Raw genomic sequence first — 19,326 nt, 5'->3', positions numbered from 1 at the left:
ATCGTCGGCGCGCAGAAGGACGTCGGGAGTGGAAGGTGAGGATCCAGTCGCTCCGGGGATAGCCGGGGATTGCGGGGCGGGAGAGTCCGATGCGGTGACGTCGGCGGGGTAGGTTCCGGGCGGAGGAGGAGAAGAAGAAGACATGGCAGACAGCAGTCTGGAGGAGCTGGCGTTTGGTTTTCGAGGGCTTGGCAGCTCTCCCTCCCGTCGATCGCCGATGCGATGCGTGTGTTTGGCCTTGTTGCTGGGTTGATGTGGTTGCCTGGACTGAGGTCGTTTGAGCCCAAACGTGGTGCAGAACGTGGGGCGTTGGAAAGGTGAGGGCGAGGGGTAAAGAGGTAGGTCTGGTGAGAGTAATGAGCTTTCCCGGGATCCAAGGGGGAGAGCTTTGCTGCCCTTTGGTTAGCGATGTGGTCGGGAGGTCGTGGTGCGCGACTCGCAGTGGCCGGCCGCACGTCGTTGGCGCCGCGCTCGTCCCCGCCATCCACCGTGCACCTACCCGACTACTACCCCTGCTCGGGAACTGCGACGAGCTGCCGTTCGTGGACGCGGATCTACCCGATATCATTCCGATAAGGCTGAAGTGAGAGGAATGCCCCAGCCGCGTCCGATTCTGGAACGCGTCGCAAAGACCCTCTGGAATCAATGATGTTGGTCGTGTCTATCATACGTCATACTCGCTTGTCTATGTGCTCTGGTTCCTGCCTCAGCACCACCACTGCACTCCAGCAAAGCGAACGGTACATTCAAAAAGCCTGGATCCGTTTATGTTCATATACCAAAAGTATGTACACAAACTGATGCGGTTCAGACATTAGCCATCGGTCGTTCCTCGACCATCCCCGTTCCCACCGACAAGCAGCTAAGCCAGCATAAAAGCAATAGTCCCAGCCCCGTCATTGTCATAGCACCAACGCCAGCAGCTGTCCTCGCCCACCCGGAAATCCTCCCCGGAAGCTGTGGTCGCGAACTTAATCAACGCAAGGTATTTTTAGCCGTCAGAAGAATCTACATGTACAGTAAGCACGAGCCGTAGCTTCGCGCGTCATTTCGGTTGTGGGTTGAAAGGGAGAATGCCAGCTCGAAGAGAGATGCGCCATATAATGCAGTAGGGTTGATCCGCCGCGGAGGCGAATAAAGTAGCTTGTTTTTGGGGTATTCTTGAATAAGCACGCAGAAACGTACGAAGACTTTGGAAGGGGACCAAATGGTCGGAAGCTTCCAAATGCCACGTTGTATGGCTGTCATGTTTCGAAAAGGAAATAGTCGTGGTAGGACGGATTGGCATGGCACGCGGTTGAGGACCAATCATAAGTTGGATCAGACAAGCCGGGTGCTTGCATTGCCGTTTTGGAACGATTTGACGGGCTTTGTACAAGGTGGTTCGCAGGACTGCGTCATAAGTAGGGTCGCTTCAGTTCGCTGAGCAGTTTATCGAGGTCCTCCCAGTTGTCCTTGGTAGTCGCAAATTTGCGGTGCTTGCGGCTGACGGTATGCTGTCGCCGTTGTTAGTCTGCGTAAGGTTCCTCGCAGGAAAAAAAAAAAAAAAAAACTTACAGTATCAAAGTCGTCAAACTTCTCACGGCAGTTCTCGCAGTATCCAGGCTTGGGCTCCTTCTCAAAGGACTTCTTCCTACGATCTACGATCACCCTGCGGCCGCTTTGTTTCTCAACCTCTTCTGAGTCGGGGACACCTGTAATGTTTGCTCGGGCCTTGTTCTTTGCGGCTCGAGGCGGGGCAGCACGGTCACCATTGATTGCCGCTCTGATATCTGTCATGGCCGTAGAGTTCGTGCTGTTGGGTACGCTGTTCCTTTCCAAGACTTTCCTGCTCAACTGGTTGAGTTCTTTGCTGGTGCCAGCACGAGCACCGGGGGCAGCAGCCGTGGAGGAAATCATTTGAGACTTGATGGCAGACGTAATGTTAGATGGTTGCACACCAGAAGCAATAGGTTCACCACCGGCATAGCGGGGCATCGCACGTAAGCTGGCCTGGGCACTGCCAAAGAGCGGGGGGATGCCATCGGGCTCTCTACGCTTCGCAGGGATGAGCTTCGGCGGATCAAGAGGCTTGGACAGAATTGTGTCAGTAGACTCCTCTGCCACGCTTCCACGCCTTGACACGTTGTTGTTCGCAGTCTGCGGTCTCTTCTGCTCCACCTTGGGAACACGCTGCTTAGATGCTTCCAGGGCTGCAGAGGCAGAGCGAGTACGAGGAGCGGCAGCGGGCCGCTCTGCCTTCTGCTGGGTCGTCTTCTGTTGTTCCTGCAAATGCCATTTCTTCAGGTGTTGCGGATCCTCTACGAACGGACACCTTCCAGGGGCAGTGAGACGGAATTGAGGCCATTTCCCCTCCTCCCTCACAGACACCTTGGGGTAGTCCCTCATGATGACCGGGCGGTACTTCTCGTTCATACAGTGGATGTAGACATAGTAGCCACGGAAATGGGCCATGTCCTTGGTGGAAACAGCGAGGTCGCGGTCAGCCGGGCCATTGACCTTCTCATTCTTCAAGAGCTGGGAGAGGTCGGCACCGCGAGCCTTGGAAGCAGTGACCGCCGTGCTTCCCCGCGTGTTGTGGGCAGGAGCTTGCTCTCCAGTGTCCGTGTTAAACATGGTGTTCAGGATCCTCTCGAGTTTCTCCAGGGCCCATATTTTCATTCCCATCTCCCTTGCCTTGACGAGGATGTCGCCATTGTGGCCACCCCGCGTACGCGGCTCGGCATCCTGGTGGATACTATACTTGAATTAGCGGGTGAACATAGCTTTGGAGAATGGAAGACATGCCCTTGCGAAGTGGGCATGGCCGGCTTCCTGGCAGCAGCAAGCTCAAGAGCGAGCCTAGTACGTGTGCCTTGCGATTCTCCCGACCGGTCGAGGAGCGAAGGATTAATGGTTCGCAATTGGCTTGTTTCATCCTGCGAGGTGGTGGTGACGGCGGAGGACGCGGCTCGGCTATCGACCGAGCTCGACGCGGGCTGCTCGGGGGGAATCTGACGCGTCGTGACGACGTGGGTGACCGACTTGGAGAAGAACTTCTCTTCGCGCTAGTAGTACGAAAACATCAGTATATTGAAATGAACCGTGGGGGGTGGGGTCGTACAGCTCCTAGGGCCAGTATTTGTTTTGTTGCTCTGGCCCGTGCATCGGCGGGTATATTCTCAAGGTAGAAGACGTATTGCGGGAAGACCTTGCGGTAGTGCTTCTGCCATTGGCGAATAGTTTCGAAGTTATCTTGGACGACCTTCTGTGATTTTTCGGCCGGCTTCTGGCTGGCCTTGGTGTCGCGTGCTGCCTCCAGTTTCTTGTGAACGGCAGACGCCGGGGTGTGACCCGCGTTCTTCAAGAGCGTCTGACGACGGCTTTCCACGTCGTTCTCTCCCAGATACAGCTTCTTAGCAGGCGGCTGGCCGGTATACGCGGCGTCTCTTTGTTCGCTCGCGTGGGAACGCGGTCGTTTGGTCGCTGTTGCCGCGTTTGGCCGGTAGGGCGAGTTGGTGGCATTGGGGATGTTGGCGAGTGGGACTCGACGCGACGACGTCATGTTGGACAAGGGCCGGGGCGATGGAGGCACGGAGACTGCTGCCATGCGTGAGGACAGCTCGGTCAAACGAGCTCACGGGCGGCGGACGGTAGATGGGCAGAGCGAGCAGCTCACGCGGGTGGTGCTGCGACACGTCGAGACGCCTTAGTAGCGGGCGATGTACATGGCGTCGGGCGACGTGCCGAGGGTTATAAGCGGGGGCGGCGATGGAACGAGCGGCCAGTGAATGTCGAAGATTGGCCTGGTGTGGGGGAGGAGGTGGGAGAGCAGACTCGCAGCTGTGTTGTGGCTGGTCTGCGTCAAGAGTCAAGCATGCAGGCGCTAGGCCCACGAACGGACTTTCGACGAAGCGAGCCGTCCCCGGCAACGCGACGGCCCCCTAGGTCAATGAATCTTCACAACAACTGCCGCACGCGTCCAGCCATTCCACGATCTGTCGCACTGCACATGCTGCGCTTCTGCGCTATAACTTGAAATATTTCCTAGCATGCGCCCGGCCACCCTCAAGCGGCCAGATCGCGCGCGCACCACAGGCCATCAGCCGGCCCCGCGGCCCTTCGGCGGTCGATCTCGCCCCCATCTAAACAACGACGTAAACAACAACAACAACAGAAGCGGGGCCATCCGCTATGACGGTGGCCATCATGCAGGTTTGAATGAGCTGCATCTTCAAAAGTCGCTTCTCGCCGTCCGCCAAGACAATTTTCTGGATGTAATTTCCCTATCTGCATTGGCAGGCATGAAGAGCGCCAACCCCACAGGATCATTCGTACGTCTCTGGATCTTCTCTCTACCTTGTGCTGAACTTTTGGACACCAACTTTCCGCCTTCTTGTCATTGCAGACTAAAGAACCATGGCACCACCTGCGAAGACACTTAGTTCTCATTACTTCAAGTCCACCCATCCACTAGACTTACCGTCTACGAGGAGATCAGCGCCATTGATGTAGCTACCCGCATTCGAAGTCAGCAGGATGAGAGGCCCGGCGAGCTCCTCAGGAATCCCCATCCGTCCCATGGGGTTGCGAGCAGCCCACATGTTGCGCGCTTTCTCTATGCCAGGTCCTTCGTTGAGAATCGTGTCCATGTAGCCCGGGCTAATGGTGTTCACGCGAATCCCATACCCGGCCCACTCAGCGGCGAGACAGTTCTTCAAGTGGACGACTGAAGCTTTGGAGACATTGTACGCTACCTGCGGCTGTGGGAAATTGACGTGGTGGGCAGAGATGGCTGTCAAAGAAGTCAGCACTCGGTTTCGAGGAATGATTGCACGGCTGACCTACAGGCTATCAGAACAATGGAGCCCTTGGTCTTCTGCTCCACTATTTGCCTATCGCGTTGTCAGCGACGGATCTGGAGCTGACCAATTGCAAGATACGTACTTGGCAACGGCTTGCGCACACAGGAAAGCACCAGTGGAGTTTATGTCCATGACTCGGCGCCATTCGTCTAGCGACATGTCCAGAGCGTGGGTGCATCCCACGACGCCAGCGTAGCATGCAAGGATGTCGACGCTGCCGAGCTCTTCCGCAGTCTCTTTGACGGCAGCGTTGATGCTCTCTGGGTCAGTCACATCAACTTTTTTAGCCACGACCTCCTGGTCCGGGAAATCCTCGCGTAATTTCTGGATCTGCTCAGCGGCGTGGGCTGGATTGATGTCGAAAAGCGCCACACCAGCGGCACCATGTTCGAGAAGGGCGCGAGCGCCTTCTAGCGCGAGCGTGCCAGCACCGCCCGTTACTGCGGGGGATCAGCTCATCTTTGCATCTACTACCGGGAACATGTAACCTCACTTACGTATGGCGTTGCCCTCGACAGAGAAACGGTAGCGGGCTCGGCCCTCGGCGTTAAGGTAATGGGGCGCGGGCGGCGGCGGGCCGGTCATCGAGGCAGCCGAGCCGTCCGATAGCTGCATCTCTGGCAGCTGGCGATTGACAAGGGCATCGCGGGCGTTGATGTTGTCAGGCATGCTTGGCGTGGTGGAGATGCTTCCGGCGGGGCGGCGGGCAGGAGGTTAGCGGAGGCACGACGCGACGAGGTAGGGCTTAAGGGCTGGACTGATGCAACGCGAAGGGAAAGCAGGACTCAGGACTGCAGCCTCCTCTATAACACTGGTATCCCAAGCTGCAGTGCCACCCCACAACCCCGCGATGGATGACATAACAGCGGTCCAGTGTTGTCGGACTGGGTCACCCCGCCCGCACCCGCCGCGGGGGCAGGCAGGTCGCGCGACGGCAGGTTTGGCGACACGTGAGGAACACAGCTGCAGCCATACCGCCGTTACACGAGACGGGTAGGAATGCCAACCGCGTACCAGTACCAGGTATTTCGCGAGAGCGGTGCGCACGTGCAAGGCGCGGCAGAGGCGGAGGTTTTTCGCGCCGGCCGCTGGCAGCTGGCCCAGCCCGGGCGACACCAACACACCATCACGCGCCCACCGAGTGCGGATAATCGCACGGCAGTGCCACGGTCCGATTGCACTCATGCCTAGCGTTGCGTGCGTCACGGTAGCTGTGCTCGTCTCGGGACTCTCGCACGTACAGCTACAAAAACGCCCTGTACTGCGCCTCCAAGCCGCACCCTTGTGTCGGTCTGCGAGGAATGGCTAGCCACGCACGCCTCCGCGGCTACCTCACGGTCCAAGGGAGAAATAGGCGGTGGCTGCGACGCCTCCATCGGCTAATGCTGAACTCACACTATCTCCTGCCATTATTTCCTCTGTCCTTTACATTTTCTGACGCACCACCTGCTCCTTCCTTTGTTGCCATGGTCTGTTTGTAAGCGAGCGCTTTGTCTGTTTGCTCAAGCGCGACCAAATCCTTCAAAATTTTCGACGACCCTTCCTTTTCTACTCTCTCCTCCCACCTCTGAACCAACCCGAATCCCTACTATCACTCCTTTCAAGCCTATTCTGCCACTCTTGCTGGAACGTCGTCATCACCAGTCCTCCATTACCCGTGGCAGTCGGACCACTCCCACCTCTCTACCCCATTCCAAAAGGAAGCAAAACAATGTCTCTCGACACCGACGTCCTCGCCCTGCCGCCGCAGATGCCCGAAGTGGAGCACTGGCGCGATGAACCCGTCTCCTTGCTACCGGCCGCGCTATACACCCTCACCCCCATCCAGGACGCCGCAGAACTCATCCGGCTACAAGACGCGTGCGAATCCAAGTGCGACACATATAGCCGCGGCGAGTGTATTCGGCCACCCCCCGAGGGCCACTGGAACTTCGCCGGCCAGAAGCTGGAAGCGGTCATCCGGCATCACGTCGAGCTGTCCAAGGGCTACCAGTACAACCCGCTCCACTTCTTCGTCGCCGCCTCGGGTGTTGGCCCGGCGGCTGGTGGGGCGGTGTTATTTGTCACTCTCGATGCGGACGAGGAAGAGGAGGGGTGCACGCCCGACGCTTTCTGGGTGAAGGCGGAGGATGCGGGCTTCTGTTTCATGAACATGGTCATTGGGAGCGCGGATTGGCAAGAGCTGAAGGAGAAGCACGCCTTGAAGGACTAGACGGCCTGATGGAGATGCTGGGTGAAGACCCAGCGCCATCACTCAGTCAATTGGCTGTACGATGACGATGGTCAGAGTGGAACCTACATGGAGTCCCTTTGCAGGATTGGGAAGGGAAAATATTTGCAGCATCGTGTTGAGTTCAAGACGCGTACACGCAGACCATTCGAAAAGACGAATAGGTTTGCTGGACCAGCAGATTACCATGGACGACTGAATCGAAAAATCGAAACGAGTGGACGACGGCGTTTTCGTATCCTCCCAATTGGGAACTACAATGGTACATTGGTGCACGACAACCATTTTTCGGACACTTTTCGGCGACCAGCGACGAAAGGGCGGACGGAGGCTCTCTGTCCAACACCTACAATTGAACCAGATCTCATCTGGGAATTGAGGAGAACAGTGTAGCTCAAACAAGCTTGAGGCAGAGCTCGATCGATCGATAGACTATGCGCCAACACTTAGCGGTGATGGGGAAGCCACGATAATCGTCATCGCTGACCGCCTGATCTGAAGCCCACATGTACAATGGAGGGGTTGCGATTCAGGTCTCAGGGATAGACAAGACTAGACTGCTTTCCACAAGGGACACACGTTCACAGGAAAGTTTAGTAGCGCCAGTAGGACGACAATGTTCTAGTATCTAATTAATTGTCTGGTGGCTGATTGGTGTTGACTCGTGAACAGTGCCGCCGAGCAAATCCTCTAGGGTTGTTTCTTCCTGAATCCTGCTGGATTTTGGCTCGGTCCTCCCACCCAAGCATCGACCCGGCGAACACTCGGAAGATCAGCAAGATTTGTTTGCTACGCATCTCCCGACGGATCTGTTAGGGATCACACACCGCACGCACGGCTTGCGATCCGAGAATGAGAGGAAATTTCCCATACAGACCGGTCAACACCAGTCAATTCGGTACTCCGCGGAGCTTGTTCCCCTAATCGGATGGATGGACCACTAAGGGCATCAAACGGCGGTTCGACCGACGGCCGACGACAGGCGCGAGCGGGCCCGCCCGATGGATGGACGTCAAAACCACTTCAGAAGAATCCTGGGGTTTGCTGATCCCGCGGCTAAACGATCTGCCCGGCCGCCCGGCCGCTTGAAAAGTTAGTGCATCTGACCGGCCGGCGGCAAGCGGTGGATGATTGATGGAAAGGAAGAGGGAAGGAAAAATTTTGCTTGGCTTTTGCGCGCGCGTGCATGAAGCTAGCGCTGCAGTAATTAATGACGGTTCGGCACGGCGTAGGGCTGGACTGTCAGCCTTGTTGCGTCAACGCTGATGACGCCGCCGGAGGATCGATCGTCAGTGCTTGTCCAAGCCTCATTGGGAAGAATCGAAACACCACCGCGTCGGGGAAGCGTCGGCGTGGGATAAGGGGGGCGGCAGCAGCTCAACGACAGGTGTGCGGTGAGTGCAAATTAAATTGTTCTCATGCATGGCGTATGGGTTTTGGTGGAGTCCGTTAAGTATTGCCGCAGTGGACACGGAAGAGCGCTGCAGGGAGGCTGTGACTGACTGCTTTCTCGGACCTGCCCTTTTCAGATCGGTTCGGCTGCGGCTCTCCGAACACTTTCTTGATCCAGCACACCAGACTATTAATTCTCTCAAAAGTGCTTAGAGTCAAATGTACTTCGAAAACATGATGTGAACACTTAAGGCTTGGCCGATCGGCTGCGTCGGGACCCCTAAACCTCGGTATGAAGGACCTGTCTTCGTCCCACGCGGCACGGATCGAGTAGTATTGGGCAAGGAAAGGGGAATCGGGGCCGGCCGAGAACCGGCGTAGGTATTTCCCGAGGGCAGTGCGGAATCAGTCTCACTACTATTTGGTGTCTTGTTCCTTCTTTTCCGCCCACGCCATCGGAAAACCGCCCGCCCTTTGCGACGTCGGAAACTCACGATACGCGCGCGGATGATTCGGACCTACTTCACGTGGTGGCTGTTTTTAGTGGCATCGGATCAGATCGTGGGGATCGGCGCGCCTGGATCTCACCCTCAATCGGACCGCCAGACGTCGAGGGTGACTTTTCCTCGAACGTCGGATGGATATAGCATGGGTATAAGGCCACGGGAATGAGACGAGGTCACTACTCCCGGCCGGGAATGTCAGATGAGGGAATACGCGCGCGGGTTTGTTCGGCCGGACGCCGTCTGCATGTCGCATTTCCGGGAGGAATTGCTTACGTGATGGTACGGTGCATCACTACTGGAGGTTATGCAAGGCAAGCAAGTCGGTAAAGTAAAAGGATTGACTTTTTCCCATTAAGCTGTGCTACCGTTCAAAGAAAAAGAGAGCTCGAAGCCCGGCAATGCCCGGATTTTTTTGGTCATTCCCATCACTCGTCCAAGTCAGTAAGCTCAACGAAGAAGCCCAGCGGGCAACCGGGGCCCTCGCTCTGCGTGAATTTGAGCGTGGTGTCAGCGCTGCACAGGCTACCGCTGACGGTCGTCGTGCCCTCGTCGGGGGTGCTGCAAGGACCGGAGTAGATGGTGTAGGCGTTGCCGGGCACCATCTCCGGAGGGGCAGGAGGGCCTGCGTAGATATGGTCAGCCGAGTTCGCTTGCTTCAAGGCTCTTTGATCTTATGAAAAGCAGATGACTGGATGAGGACTTACTGGGGCCCGATTCGGGCTGGTTGTTGTAGGTGGTGGTTTCATTGGCGCCGACGCCAGTGGCGTAGCCGGTAAAGGTGAAGTGGCCAGGGCCTGAGAAGGTGTACGATTGATCGGCCTGCTCTTGCGTCGGGAACAGGAACACGAGCGTGCAGACCTTGTCCGAGGCCGAGGGCGGCAGCTCGAGGTTGGTGATGAAGCACAGATCGTTCGGCGTGACCTTGGCCCTCAGCGAGGGAGGGTAGTGCTTGTTGGGCTTCTTCTCGCTGATCTCGTAGAATGCGGAGGCCGACACGTACGAGTCGGGCAGAGTGCCGTTGACTGGGCATTCTTCGCAATCGTCATCGTTCGAATCGCCAGGAATAGCGCGGGCAATGGTGAGGCCGAAGAGAGCCAAAAGAGGGAGAAACTTCATGCTGGGCAATTGGGGAGTGCTTGGTCTTGGAGAGATATGGAGAGAAGATGGGGTCTTCGATATTGGGAGGTGAGCCTGGAGAATGAGATCAATGTTGACATAGACCAGCTATTTAACCCTTTCATGGCAGGAAGAACCCCGCATCACCATGATGCAAGAACTCTTACACTTTCTTGCCAGGCAAGAGCAAGTGACTCTCGCTGTTGGTGGCATAGTTCAGCTACTGCAAGCGGCCAGTAGCGCGGAAGCGCATCAGCACGGAAAGGACGAACCACCCCCCCTTTAGGAAAGTAGCAATAGAGTTGTGGGTAATGATCTTCTGCCAAACCTGCTCGTTCCGAACCCATGCAGTTACCCGAGATGCAGGAACGCGATTGTTTGGTGCCTGTCACCGTTAGGCCATGTTCTAGCCTGTGGCGTCCGGATCCCAGCAGCTCGTACGGGAGTGGAATCCACGGGTCCCCTCCGCCATCGCCGGGCTGAGGCGAGGCGGATTCAAGCCTTGCTAAACCATCATCCAACCAAAGTTTACAGGTCACATCTGGGAAATTGAAGGGTGTCTGGAGGCGCCAAAACTTTAAAGTTACCCCGCAATCTGTTCAGCCGCAAGCTACATCTGATGTCATCCCTGTTCTGCTTCAAACATCCCATAAAGTCAGCTTACTGCGCCCATGCCTTGTAGTGCTTACAGTCTCAGAGACACTCCATGTACATTTTATTGAAACTTTCATTCCTTTTCCCTGAGTGAACTTCCATTTCATGGCTGCACGCAAGCGACGATTGCAGGAGGAATCCGAAGCTGCCTCGGCCGAAGTCAGCTCTCAGCTCTTAGTCGCAAACTGTGGTTTTTGGTACCACTCCCGCAGCCAAGTCATCGGCCTGCTCGGAAGTTCCCATTGCAGCCAACTCGGGAAAGTATGACAAACTGGTTTAAACCAAGACGTCCCCTACAGGTATCCACTCTCCCAATTGGAATCAGCACTTGTCTAGCTGGGTCCACAAACATTGCACCGAGGCCATTCAACAACGCGGAGCAACCTGGATTCTTGATATCGGCAATTTGCTATACTTCTCCAACAAGATGCTGTTACCAATGCCCGGATCTATAGCTCCTTTTAGATAGATGTATGATCACCAGATCGTCATGCATTCGCGCACGCGGGCCTGTGGAACACTTGAAGTGATCGACAGGGCCCGAAAGTCTGATCGGCTGCATGAAAGATGCTGACTTTCTCCGAAGGAAGCGGAGAACTTGCCGACTTACCGTGCGCCGCTCACCTTCCATCAGTGGAAGCATGTGACTTGTTTCTGCCAAACTACTCATCAGCTACACAAGATTCATGTCTCACCGATTCCTTCAGTTGCTTAGTCATTGAATCGCCGTTTGGGGCACGCAACTCACTCCTTGGAGAAGTTGGCGTCATGCGAAGGGCCGGTCTAGATGCATTACGGTGCAGATGACTTCGCGTGTCACATTGATATATCTAACAAATTCTTTTCTTGAATAGGAGTTTCCGTTTCACCACTTTCTCCAATTCAAGACGTCTGCCAGGCAGTGGACCAAGTTAGTCAAAACGAGTTTCACTTTTTTGCCCGTCTTTCTCGCGCCTATTCCTCATCCATCGTCTCTTGCGTCTGCGACTGCGTCTGCGTCTGCGACCACGGCGGCGGCGGGGGCAACGAGAACTCTTCCCCCACCGACCCCTGCTGCATCATTTGCGTTGCCATCACCAAACCCTTCACACCGTCTCCCCTCGCTGCTTGCGCGCCTGTCCCCTCCTGACCAACCTCCTCGTGCTGCCCCCCTTCTTGCGAATCAGGCACCCTGTCGCGCTCTTCCGCGCCCTCGTCGTCATCCTGCGTCTGCGTCTGCGTCTGCGTTGATGGCTGCAGCAGTATCTGCTTAAGATGCAACTGCGTGGGCTGCGAGGGCGGGATCTGGTCGTCGGCGGAGACGTGACTGCAGTAGGTCTCGGGCAGGTAGGAAGATTGAGGTGGCGGTGGCGAGGAAGGAACTTCGGCAGGGTCCGACATGATGGGCGGACGACGAGAGGCTTGCGTGGGAGTGGTGGTGGCAGACGTGGTGGAGGCTTGCGAGGGTCGGACGGGGGAGGAGAGCTGCGGTTGTTGCTGGTCCTGCATGGCGCTCCGGAGCTGCTGCTGTTCATGCTGGCTTTCAGGCTCTTGTTTGATCGGTCGAGGAGTGGTCGGAGAGGAGGGGTGGCTTGTTGGTGGGGCTTCTTGTGACGACGCTGGTGCTGGTAGTTCGGGTTGCATATGCGGATGTTGATGGGCTCCTTCATCGAAGTTGAAGGATCTGTTGACGGAGCTGGCCGGTGGAGATTGGTCTCCCTCCTGTGTACTGTCTTTGCTATGGCCAGGCTCTGCTGTGGCTCTCGCGGAGGCGCAGTGAAAGTCGATGCGGCGAATGTAGGCTTGTGTTTCTTGACCAATGTCTATTCCAGCCACAGCATCGGCGACATCTTCGTTTTCGTCGTCGTCGTCTTCGTCGTCGTTGTATTCATCCTCGCTATCAGCGACCCCACTTGAGACCGGTGAATATGGACGGCGTTTATTTGTAGAGCCCGAAGGCTGATCCTTGAATGCAACCACCTTTCTTATGCTTCGGCGGATCGATCCAGGTGTGTTTCTCTGTATCCTTGAGGGAGAATCCAAGAGGCTTTGAGGGTTCGTGGAGAGTGATCGTAATGGAGACCTTAATAGCCTCCGTCGTTCATGTGTGTGGATAGCTGACAGCGGAGTGACGGGAGGAGATTGCGAAGATGGAATTTCAAGCAAGCGGACCTTGCGTGGCGTATGCGGTGGTCGGCTCTGGTGCTGTTCACGTCCAGCCCCAGATTCGGGTTGCACTCTTTCCCCTGGTTCTTCATGCATGTTCATCTCTTCACAAACTCCAGATCCTTTTTGGCTAGTCCTATGTCCATCATCTTCGGCATCTCCAGGTCCGAATTCTTCACCATCGGAGAATCCGTTGAATTCCTCGTCTGAAGCCGGTCCAGCTGCATCACCACCCTCCCCCGCATCTGTTTGTGAGTTGTCGTTCAGCTCTTCCGTGCCACCTGCTTCATTTTCTCCTCCATCTTCTTCGCTATCTGATGGTGGGATGGTGGAAACCCATCCGATTTGTGTAAGGGTATTTTGCGACTCAGTCTTCCCAGGAAGGGTAGATCTGCGGCTCCGTTTCCTAGGACGTGGCTCATCAAATTCATCCTCCGAATCCTCTATTGTGGGCGCAGTAAGCGGTACGCCCCTCTCATACTGTGTCAGTGTGGTTTGTCGGCGAGACCGTGGTTGGGACACAACGCGTCGCCGGGGTAGGGAGGCAGGGCTCCCTGAGGAGCGAGCGGAGCCTCCAGCGGCAGATCGCCTTGGAGCACGACCGGGCATCGTGTTTCAGAACGGAGCGCAAACGAGGGCCGACGAGTCTCGGGTTGATGGACCACATACGGTGGATTGTATGTACGGTGATTTTGGTGTGGACGAGACGCGTCGACGCGTCGCAGCGGGTCCGTGCACGCGTTGCGATGACTTAAGTCCGATGCTTACTTAGCGCCGCAGGGTCAGGGTCGCGTTCTTCCCCTCACCTCTCACTCCCCGCTCGCTCCGTCCGGACATCGACAGCGTTGGCATCCAGCCGACCATGTCTTCTTACTGGCCACGGACCCCCCCTCGGTCGGCGGTCCGCTACGCCCTGTGCTGGCCCCCTTCCTTCCCGCACCATTCCCCCACATCCCGAAGCAGACGCTTGGCCGCCACATGCAGCTAAGCACGCAACCCGACGGACGAGCTCTGCGGCAATTGCGTAGGTCAAGCCGGACATTTTTGGTACATAACAAAACAATGGCATCGTCGTCTTGCATTCTCCCATTGACTCCCACTCCCTCATTGCCGCCGCCGTGACGCCCTTGCAACCATGCCGAACGAAATCAAGGACCTCTACGAAATCGACGAGAAGTCATTCCCGTACATTGTCGAGCAGAATGCGACGGTGCAATTGAAGTCGAGCGAGGGCCTGTGCCGCGTAAACGTCTACCGTCCCAAGGGCTCAGAAAAAGTCCCGGTGCTGGTGACGTACGGCCCGTACGGCAAGGACATCCACTACAAAGAGTAAGCCAGGCTACCCCGCAACCCGGCACCGGCAGCGCTCACACAACACCAAGCTTCCACGCCAAGTCGTACTCCGAAGTCAACCCCGAGCACCACTCCGACCATTCCGCCTGGGAAACACCTGACCCCAAGTTCTGGACCAGTCATGGCTATGCCGTAGTGCGCGCAGACGAGCGCGGTCTGGGACAATCGCCCGGCCTGCTCGACACCATGTCGCGCGGCACAAGTGAGGCCTTCTTTGACGTGGTCGAATGGGCCGCCGAGCAGCCGTGGTCGTCGGGAAAGGTTGGCTTGCTGGGCATCTCGTACTACGCTGGCTCGCAATGGCGCGTGGCAGCTCGCAAGCCCAAGGGTTTGTCGGCCATTGTGCCGTGGGAGGGCATGTCCGACTACTACCGCGACCGCTGCAGGCACGGCGGCATCCTGTCGAACGGCTTCATCAAGTTCTGGTGGGACCGCCAAGTCATCACCAATCAATATGGACGGCCCGGGCGCGCGGCAAGGAACTGGGGCCCGGATACCATTGAGGGCGATCTCAGCGAGGAGGAAATGGCCAAGAATCGCCGAGACCAGAACATCGACAATGCGGAGAACACTTATCGCGATGATGCATATTACGCTTCCAAGGAGTACGACATGGCAGACATCGAGGTGCCACTCCTCTCCGTCGGGAACTGGGGAGGCATCCTGCTTCACCTCCGCGGCAACGTCGAAGGCTTCGTGCACGCCGGCTCCGAGTTCAAGTACCTCCGCATGATCACCGGCCGCCACGACCTGCCATTCTACTACGACGAGGAGGTCGAGGTGCAACGCAGCTTCCTGGATGCTTTCCTCAAGGGCGACGACCGCGTCGGCTGGTCCGTCAAGGGCAAAGTGCCACCCGTCGACATCGTCCTGCGCAAGGGCGACGTCGGCTTCAACGACGCCAAAGCCGAGCAAACCTACCCGCGCCGCACGGAGAACGAGTGGCCCATCGCCCGCACCAAGTGGACGAACTTCTACCTGACGCCGGACCAACAACTCACGCGCGTGGAGCCGCTGCACACGCCGCCCAAGAAGCTGTCCTACCGCGCCCTCGGCACCCTCGACAACCCGGCGCTCGTGCAATTCACGACGCCGCCGTTCGACGCGGAGACGGAGATAACGGGCAACGTTGTCGCGCACCTCCACGTCGCCGTCAGCGCCGACGCGTCGGGGCCGACGCCCAGCGACATCGACCTGTTCGTCACGCTGCGCCACCTCTCGCCGGAAGGCAAGGAGGTCTTCTACACGGGGACCGCGGGCGACCCGGTCCCGCTCACCAAAGGGTGGCTGCGCGTGTCGCTGCGCAAGACCAACCCGGCGCACCCCAAGCACCGCGCGCACCTGCCGTGGCGCGAGTACCTCAGCACCGACCGCCGGCCCGTCATCCCCGGCGAGGTGTACGCCGTCGACGTCGAGGTGTGGCCGACCAACGTCGTCGTCGAGAGGGGCGGCCGCCTCGTGTTCGAGGTCGCCAGCGGCGACACCCAGGGCTGCGGCATCTTCCAACACGTGCATCCCGTCGATCGCAGCGAGGAGAAGCTGAGGGGCGTCAATCATGTCGTGTTCGGCCCGAAGTATAGCAATTATGTCACGCTGCCCGTCATTCCGCCGAAGTTTGGCGCGTGAGGAGGGAGTGTGGTAGGGGGTTGGTTGGGTGAGTGGTGGGATTAGAGGTTAGATGACTAGGGGGTTTTGCTACCGTCGGAGAATTGAATGTTTTGGAAGAGAGGACAGGCTGATCTCCCTTCTGATGTTCTCGTGTCAGGTTCCGGGGCTGGGATTGGCGGGTGCTCCTGGATGGTGCTCCCGTCACCGAAGTTCGGTGAACATGTATTTGAAGCTTCTCCCTGAAGTGCTTTGGAGCAGCAATGAAGTTCCCTTCGTGTTGGTACATCGCTCTTCACCACGATCCATGATAGAATCTCTGTTGGGACATTGCAGTCCATTGCGCGATAGAGTAATGAATGATGATCCCGACTATGTGGGTGACGAGAGGCACTATGACGACGTCCCAGTGTCTGAAGGTACCCCGACTTGTGCAACAAAAGCGCATTCGCGATGGCAAGCTTAAGGAGACCCCAACCATGGAGCAAGCAACTAAGGATGCCTTCGGTAACATCGATTTGTCCAAGCTCAGCGAGCTACCTATGAAGGCGGGTATCCTGCACACACTTTCCAACGATCTGATGACCCCAGAGCAACTGGGCATGGTTCGGTTGGGACCGCAATGGAAGAAACTGCTGGGGTCTGTAACTTCAACACTGGAATGGCAGGCCGACATCTTGCGATCTGTGGATGAGCAGCGACAAATTCAAGCGAAGAAGGACAAGGACGATAAGAACATATTAGAGTTCTATAAGAGGTCGTTCCGACTTATGACAGCGCAATACAACAGTCTTCTCGACTTCACCTTGGAATATCATGAGAATGTCCCGGATCGGTTCTTCAAGATTATTCACCAACACCCCACTTATAGAATACGACACTCATTACAACTACCCCTACTGCTCGTACTACGTACTAGGCATCTCACACCAGTCTGCGTGGGCCACGCTTGCCGCCCGCAGAGGAGGATAGTAGCCCCGAGACGAGGTAGTCGAATCCAACGTCGGGATGCGAATGTGAGTCTAGTCTCGGACGCGGACAAGTTCATGCAGATATTAGATTCCACTGCCACTAGAAATTTCAATACACCAAACCCAACTACACACGGCTCGCTAAACACGGTTTAAGCACACGCCCGTTTCGAAACTCAACCCCTCCAATAGGTCAACAATGTCCTACTCCCATACCACGTCAGCAAACCCAGCCCAGACAGCAGCGGCACGGCCGTTATGCCTAGGCCGAGCATGATTCCCTGCTCGAAGAACCCGATGTTCTTCTTGTACGGGCGATTCGGCGGCAGCGCGCTCGTCGCTTCCGTCTTCAGGGACTTGAGCGCCTCGCTGTTGCCGCTGCCGCTGCCGCTGCTAGAGGCTGCTGCCTGCAAGATTCCGGAGAGACGCGCTGATAAGGGTGAGGGTTTGGCGTATTGGGGGCGGGCGACGGTAAAGAGGGATGGGGGGAAGCGGTCTGTTGTATCGAGCGGTGCGGTGGTGGGTGCGGCGGGACCGACTGCGGGAGGTTAGTGATGCAGCTGGGGGTAGGTGAAAGGAGGGGGGGTTGCCTACCGAGGAGGTCGAGGGGAAAGTGGTTGGCGAAGGAGAGATGGGCGGCGGTGAATTGGCTCATGTACTTGCAGGAGGCCGGGTCGGCGAAGAAGTAGGTCGCGAGGGGCGAGGGGCCGGCAATCCTGGTCCTGCGAGTTAGTAGATGCATCATCGGGGAATTGATGCGGCTTAGTGCTTACCGGTTCGTCAGGTCGATGCCGTCGTCCAGGCTGGTGGTAGCATGCACGACCAGGCAGCGCTCGCCGATCTTCCTGCCTAATGCGGCCGAGTCCCTGGTGGCCCGAATTCGTCAGCCACACCTCCTTCTTTCACTCTCGGGCTACTACTACTCACCTCTTCTCCACGTCCAAAATCGCCCCGTTCGACCCCGCAGTCACCACCCTCACGCCCGCCTCGTTCTTCAGCTCCTCCACCGCGCTCGGACCGCCCTTTCTCCCGCCGCCGCCCAGCTTCCCGTTCGCCACCCCGTTGCTCTTCTCCCCCGCCGCCATGTACCTAATGCTCTCCTGCACAACGGCATTCAGGAAGGCCTCCTTGGCGAACTCATTCACCAAAACCACATCCGGCGCGTACGGCGAGCGGCCGCCGAAGCCAAACCGCGCCGTCACGAGCGCCTTGGCCGCGGCGCCCAGGTCGGCGTTGCGCTCGACGACGGCGACGGCGAGAGACGAGGCAGGCGACAAGATCAGGGAAGAAGAGGGAGCGCCGCCGGTCGGCGTCGTCTCCTCGCCACCGCCGCCGTTCTGGAGCACGGAGACGACGGTCGGCGGCGCGGCGAAGAAGGACGGGGGCGGCCGGGTGGGGACGAGGGCGAAGACGTCCGGGTCGAGGGCTGCGGTGAGGATCTGGCGGAGCACGGGCGGGAGGGATTGGAGTGTTGTTTCGAGCTGGTGCAGGGGGTCGGGTTGGTCAGCCGCAACAGAAGAAGAGGACGGGCTCTCTGTTGTTCTCTTACCTGCACAACAACGCAGTTGCCGGCCGTGATGGCCGAGGCCAGGGGCACCATGGTCGAGTAGAAGGGCGTGTGCGTCGACTGCGGCTCGATGTACACGATGCCCGCGGGGTCGCGCCTGTCGGCCGCGTCCTGGCCGTGGGCGACGCGGTATTCGTGCTCGAGCTCGCGCTCCGGGTTCAGCGAGAGGAAGTGCTGCTTGACGGCGGCGAGGGCCAGGTAGAACTCGGCCTTTGCCTCGGCCAGCGTGATGTTGCGCGCATCCTTGGTCGTGGCTTCCAGGACGGCGGCCTCGTGCGATACCAGGGTGCTGTGCAGATTGCGCAGCTGGTCTTGCCGCCAGTAGACGTTGTGTAGGCGGCCGTCGATTGCGGTGGAGCGGACGTTGGCGAGGGCCCGGTTTGTGTCGTCGGTCATTGTTACTTCTTGTTTTCCCTGCTCTTTCTGTGCCAACAGTTTTCTTGATTGCTGCGAGTGAGTGGAAATGGAAAAGAGCTATGTGGAGGCAGAGCAGATCATCGGCGAGTAAGCATGCAAATGGGCTCAAAAGAAAGATGGAATGGCTGCTTATTTTTCGAGTTGCTGGTCTCACATGCAGGGTACTATGTTGTACGGGCTAAGAGGAGGGGGCCCGCACCAAGGGCGCCACAACGGGTGCCCCGGACGGAGAGTGGATCAGCGCGTATGCGGTGCTCCCCCCACATCCCGACACTGTGGGGTATGGGTGACACGCACCCAACACATTCTTGGCTCCCTAACTCCGGCTTCTTGGTGGCTTCTGCTGGCGTTTCCGTGCAGGGCCGAGGCCGAGTTCCGGCTTCATCTTGCTGTCGGTCGCCCTCAGCTGCCGTCAGCTCCCCGCCCGAGCAATCACTTGCAGCGCGCTGCAGCATACCCGCCTACCCACCTTCCAGACCTCCACCACCAAGAAGACTCAAAAGCAAAGCGCGAAAACAGCCACCCT

At 57.6% G+C, this 19,326-nt stretch overlaps 7 protein-coding genes across 7 annotated transcripts; 2 read left to right on the top strand and 5 right to left on the bottom strand.

Moving 5' to 3' along the window:
- Positions 1-1,397: 1,397 nt before the first annotated feature.
- On the bottom strand, positions 1,398-3,544 carry DBF4 (Cdc7p-Dbf4p kinase complex regulatory subunit; the record flags this gene model as incomplete). Its single annotated transcript, XM_066774418.1, has 4 exons — positions 1,398-1,496; positions 1,558-2,737; positions 2,872-3,047; positions 3,104-3,544. The coding sequence occupies 4 exons, from the start codon at positions 3,542-3,544 to the stop codon at positions 1,398-1,400; spliced, it is 1,896 nt and encodes a 631-aa protein (XP_066634537.1).
- An 844-nt stretch (positions 3,545-4,388) lies between these two features.
- On the bottom strand, positions 4,389-5,513 carry SLS55_002937 (uncharacterized protein; the record flags this gene model as incomplete). Its single annotated transcript, XM_066774417.1, has 5 exons — positions 4,389-4,408; positions 4,463-4,774; positions 4,828-4,874; positions 4,927-5,284; positions 5,342-5,513. 5 exons carry the CDS (start codon positions 5,511-5,513, stop codon positions 4,389-4,391), a joined length of 909 nt encoding a protein of 302 aa, XP_066634536.1.
- A 1,042-nt stretch (positions 5,514-6,555) lies between these two features.
- Positions 6,556-7,056, top strand: SLS55_002936 (uncharacterized protein; the record flags this gene model as incomplete). Its single annotated transcript, XM_066774416.1, has 1 exon — positions 6,556-7,056. The coding sequence occupies one exon, from the start codon at positions 6,556-6,558 to the stop codon at positions 7,054-7,056; it is 501 nt and encodes a 166-aa protein (XP_066634535.1).
- Positions 7,057-9,397: 2,341 nt separating this feature from the next.
- On the bottom strand, positions 9,398-10,088 carry SLS55_002935 (uncharacterized protein; the record flags this gene model as incomplete). Its single annotated transcript, XM_066774415.1, has 2 exons — positions 9,398-9,594; positions 9,677-10,088. The coding sequence occupies 2 exons, from the start codon at positions 10,086-10,088 to the stop codon at positions 9,398-9,400; spliced, it is 609 nt and encodes a 202-aa protein (XP_066634534.1).
- Positions 10,089-11,696: 1,608 nt separating this feature from the next.
- Positions 11,697-12,562, bottom strand: SLS55_002934 (uncharacterized protein; the record flags this gene model as incomplete). Its single annotated transcript, XM_066774414.1, has 2 exons — positions 11,697-12,405; positions 12,558-12,562. 2 exons carry the CDS (start codon positions 12,560-12,562, stop codon positions 11,697-11,699), a joined length of 714 nt encoding a protein of 237 aa, XP_066634533.1.
- Positions 12,563-14,022: 1,460 nt separating this feature from the next.
- On the top strand, positions 14,023-15,866 carry SLS55_002933 (uncharacterized protein; the record flags this gene model as incomplete). Its single annotated transcript, XM_066774413.1, has 2 exons — positions 14,023-14,216; positions 14,270-15,866. The coding sequence occupies 2 exons, from the start codon at positions 14,023-14,025 to the stop codon at positions 15,864-15,866; spliced, it is 1,791 nt and encodes a 596-aa protein (XP_066634532.1).
- Positions 15,867-17,209: 1,343 nt separating this feature from the next.
- Positions 17,210-18,779, bottom strand: SLS55_002932 (uncharacterized protein; the record flags this gene model as incomplete). The annotated part of the gene is made up of 5 exons (XM_066774412.1): positions 17,210-17,246; positions 17,476-17,532; positions 17,590-17,682; positions 17,744-18,297; positions 18,366-18,779. 5 exons carry the CDS (start codon positions 18,777-18,779, stop codon positions 17,210-17,212), a joined length of 1,155 nt encoding a protein of 384 aa, XP_066634531.1.
- Between the last annotated feature and the right edge of the window lie 547 nt (positions 18,780-19,326).

Source organism: Diplodia seriata (genome assembly GCF_021436955.1).
Source record: "Diplodia seriata strain FDS-637 chromosome Unknown scaffold_3, whole genome shotgun sequence".
Classification (NCBI taxonomy): domain Eukaryota; kingdom Fungi; phylum Ascomycota; class Dothideomycetes; order Botryosphaeriales; family Botryosphaeriaceae; genus Diplodia; species Diplodia seriata.
This window is presented reverse-complemented; position numbering and strand designations above follow the sequence as displayed.